General features: G+C 60.3%; 1 protein-coding gene across 1 annotated transcript; it reads right to left on the bottom strand.

Moving 5' to 3' along the window:
• Positions 1 to 369: 369 nt before the first annotated feature.
• On the bottom strand, positions 370 to 2,636 carry ANKRD33 (ankyrin repeat domain 33). Its single transcript, XM_038576167.1, has 4 exons — positions 2,516 to 2,636; positions 2,176 to 2,337; positions 1,254 to 1,289; positions 370 to 1,147 (listed from the first exon to the last, which is right to left on the bottom strand). The coding sequence occupies exons 1-4, from the start codon at positions 2,634 to 2,636 to the stop codon at positions 423 to 425; spliced, it is 1,044 nt and encodes a 347-aa protein (XP_038432095.1). The 3' UTR covers positions 370 to 422.
• Between the last annotated feature and the right edge of the window lie 552 nt (positions 2,637 to 3,188).

The following is a 3,188-nucleotide window of genomic DNA, read 5'->3' as shown; positions in this document are numbered from 1 at the left end:
CCAGGGCATGATCCTGGAGTCCCCGGATCGAGTCCCGTGTTGGGCTCCCTGCATGGAGCCTGCTTCTCCCTCTGCCTGTGTCTCTGCGCCCCCACCTCTGTCTCTCATGAATAAATAAATAAAATCTTTAAAAAAAAAAAAAAAAGAAAGAGTGTCCCTACCTTGTTTTACCGCTGTGTGGAAGACCACATAGGGATGTGCGGTAATTAAGCCCAGGATCAATGTAGCTAGTCCTCTAGCTCAGGTGATGGACACTTAGGTTGTTTCCACTCTTATGATCTGATCGCAAACAACGCTGTATAAATAACGTCCTAGGTAGGTTAGAGTAGAATCATTTGCACGGAGGTGGGTGGGTAAGCAGAAGGGGCTCTAGAGGGCCAAGGAGCCTTAGGGAGGGCCCGATCCCCTGCTCCCAGCCTGGCCTAGCCCATCTTCCCCTGATTCTGTGCCCACCTAGCCTCCTCCTCCTGCCTCCTCCTCTCCAGCCTGAGCTCCTGGTATCTCCAGATAGGAAGGGCGAGCTTCTGAGTCTCTCGAGGCCTAAACTCTAGCTTGAACTGTCTGGGAGGTGAGGATGCCTTGGACAGGTGGATCTTGGGGGCCTGGGGCCTCGGGGTGCTACTGTCTCTGGGTTGTAGCCACTGAGGGCACACACTCAACATGCCCTGACGGCTCTGGTAGGGGATGAGGACCCGGGAGCCAGGGACTACCTGGGGGGGCTGCGGGGCTGGGGGCGGGGGCGGGGCAGTGCCCAGCAGCTCTGGCACAGACTTGCTCCGGGTGCCCAGCGTAGGTGGGCAGTCTGGGCACAGAGTGTGGCAGGCGGTGGTGAGGAAGGGACTGGCCAGGCTGGTCGTGATGGTCACAAGATGGTCCAGGACCCCCCCCTCCTGCGGAGGCTGGGCAAAGGGGAGGCTCAGGGTGGCCTGCAGTCGCTCTAGGAGAGATGGGGCGCCCTGGGCCTGGGCCTGGGCCACAAGCCCGGGCAAGGCTGGCCACTCGGGCTGGTACTGCTGGCTGAGCTGCTCTATGCGCGGGCGCCGCAGCAGCTTCCGGATCCTCTGCACGGTGTCGAAGCTGTCCGTCAGCACTGCCCACTCCAGGGCCGTCTTGCCCCGAACAGGGTCCACCGCGGTCAGGTCAGCGCCTGGGAGGGGGCACGGGAGTGACATGGGGTGGGGACAGGGATCGGTGGCTTGCAGAAGGGCAGATTCTTTAGCAGCGGGACTGATTTGGGTTAGATTAAGGACCACAGAGTCCCATCCTGTTGCAGCTGGAATCTGGGAGCCGTCAGTGGCCACAGCCTCGGGCCACTTTATTAATATATGATAAAATTAAAGTCCAGAGAGTAGGAAAGGCGTCAGAGGGACCTGGTTGGAGGGGGCGGTCTCCAAACCTGGAGCAGAATAGGGACCTCCTGAGGCAAGGAAGGGTTGGTGGGCAGGTTGGCGGAGGCCTGAGCTGTACCTGCTGGACAGGTAGAGGGGGGTCCTGCTGGCCCCACCCCCTTCTCTTCATCACCACACCCCTTTAATCTGGGGTGGGGAAATAGCAGCCACTTTGGGATAAAGGAGGGGTGAAAGTTTCCTCCCTTCTCACCCCAACACAGTCAGATGGGATAGGGAAAGGAAGAGTTGGAGGCTGGGGTTCCCCGGGGTGACCAACAGATGGCAAGCCCACTCAGGGAATGGTGAAGGCCCAAGGCTGCATGAGCAGTGTGGACTTCACCCCAGAAAGACTCCACACGGCCACATGCCTCGACGACGTGTCATCGTGTCCCTTGGACCCTGGCTTGTCAGAGATGGAAGTCATCCCAGAGAAAGCCAACACCCTCATTGTACTGGTAAGGCCCAGAGAGGGAAGCCATCTGCCCAGGGTCACTCAGCTGGCGGCAGAGCCAGGACTAGAACCCAAGGGTCTGGTTCCGGATATCAGGGTTTTTTTTTTTTTTCTCCAGCGGGTCTAGGTTATCCTCCCAAGCTTTCTTTTCTGAGACCAACATTCACAGTGTAAATAGAGCTACCAGTAGCTGGGTTTTGCTGGTTGTGAGAGGCTCATGCACACTCCCCTCCTCCAGGAAGTCAGCCTAGGTTGATCCTCCACCTCCACCTGACAACTATCCAGCTGACTTAGCATCAGGCTGGAAGGCTTGCGGAGGGACTGGAGGTCACAAATCCCGGTCCAGGCCCCATGCACCTGCCATGAGGAGGGCAGCCACGCATTCCGAACGGTCCCGCATGGCGGCCTTCATCAGTGCTGTTAGCCCCCGCTGGTCCCGGCGCTCCAGGTCCAGGCCTGGGTAGTAGTTGAGCAGGAGACTCACCAGAGGCACATGGCCTGCAGGGCACCAAGGATGGGGCTTAGCTCTCCCCCAAAAGAGGGTGATGAAGCCCCGGACCCCCGTCCACCAAACACAACAGTGCTTTGGGTGGGAGGAAGTTACACAAGAAGTAGGGGATTGTGACCCTGTGTGAAGGGGGGGAAGTGGTGGGAGGTAAGGCCAACAGTGTCTCACCTGCTTGGGCAGCCAGCATGAGGGCTGTGTCCCCTTCTTTATCCTGCTGGTTCACATCGAGGAAAGGGCAGCGGCTGAGCAGGGCCACCACACTGCCGAAGCCGTGGTAGCAGGCGACCATGAGGCCTGTCTGGGGGAGGGGCAGCTCAGCCCCAGCGCGCTCCTCCAGGATCCCCTTGGGGGCCTGTGCCCTCTCAACCCACACCTCACCCGGGATGCCCCGACCTCTGTTCAGACCCCCCCCTCACCCCCTCCTTTCCTCCCAAGGATCCAGGCACCGGATGAGTGTCGTGTGGTGGGGACACAGAGATGCCCAAGCTGCCCTGGGAAACACCTGGGGGGGTGTGGGGTGGGAGCTCACCCTCCCATTGCCATCCACCTGGGCGGCCTCTTCCGGGGAGACCCCACTGTCCAACGCGGCTTGGAGCTGGACAGGGTCATTGCGGACACAGGCCCAGTACAAGGCCCCCAGGCTGCAGCCCGAGGCAGGGGTCTCCGGGTCGGGGCAGGACGATGCCTCAGACATGGGGTGGGGGATGCTGTGCAACGGGCGGCTCCTCCTCTTCCAGCGCAGGGGTGGGAGGCTGGGGTCGGGGAGGGGGGGACAAGAGGACAGGAAGGCCCGTCCCTCCTCCTCATGCAGCTGGCATCTACAACACAGAATAGAAGGGAA

The sequence above is a fragment of the Canis lupus genome, chromosome 27 (assembly GCF_011100685.1).
Source record: "Canis lupus familiaris isolate Mischka breed German Shepherd chromosome 27, alternate assembly UU_Cfam_GSD_1.0, whole genome shotgun sequence".
NCBI lineage: Eukaryota > Metazoa > Chordata > Mammalia > Carnivora > Canidae > Canis > Canis lupus.
The sequence above is the reverse complement of the archived record's forward strand: the minus strand, read 5'-3'. Positions and strand labels throughout refer to the sequence as shown.

What these genes read in the sequence shown, in the direction of transcription:
- ANKRD33 (XM_038576167.1), bottom strand. Translation starts at nt 2,636, where the DNA reads ATGGTCGCCTGCTACCACGGCTTCGGCAGTGTGGTGGCCCTGCTCAGC. An exon ending in TGCATGGGGCCTGGACCGGG is followed by an intron (nt 1,290 to 2,175) that starts ATTTGTGACCTC and finishes GTGGCCACTGAC; the next exon opens with GGCTCCCAGATTCCAGCTGC. An exon ending in CTGCAACAGGATGGGACTCT is followed by an intron (nt 1,148 to 1,253) that starts GTGGTCCTTAAT and finishes GCCCCCTCCCAG; the next exon opens with GCGCTGACCTGACCGCGGTG.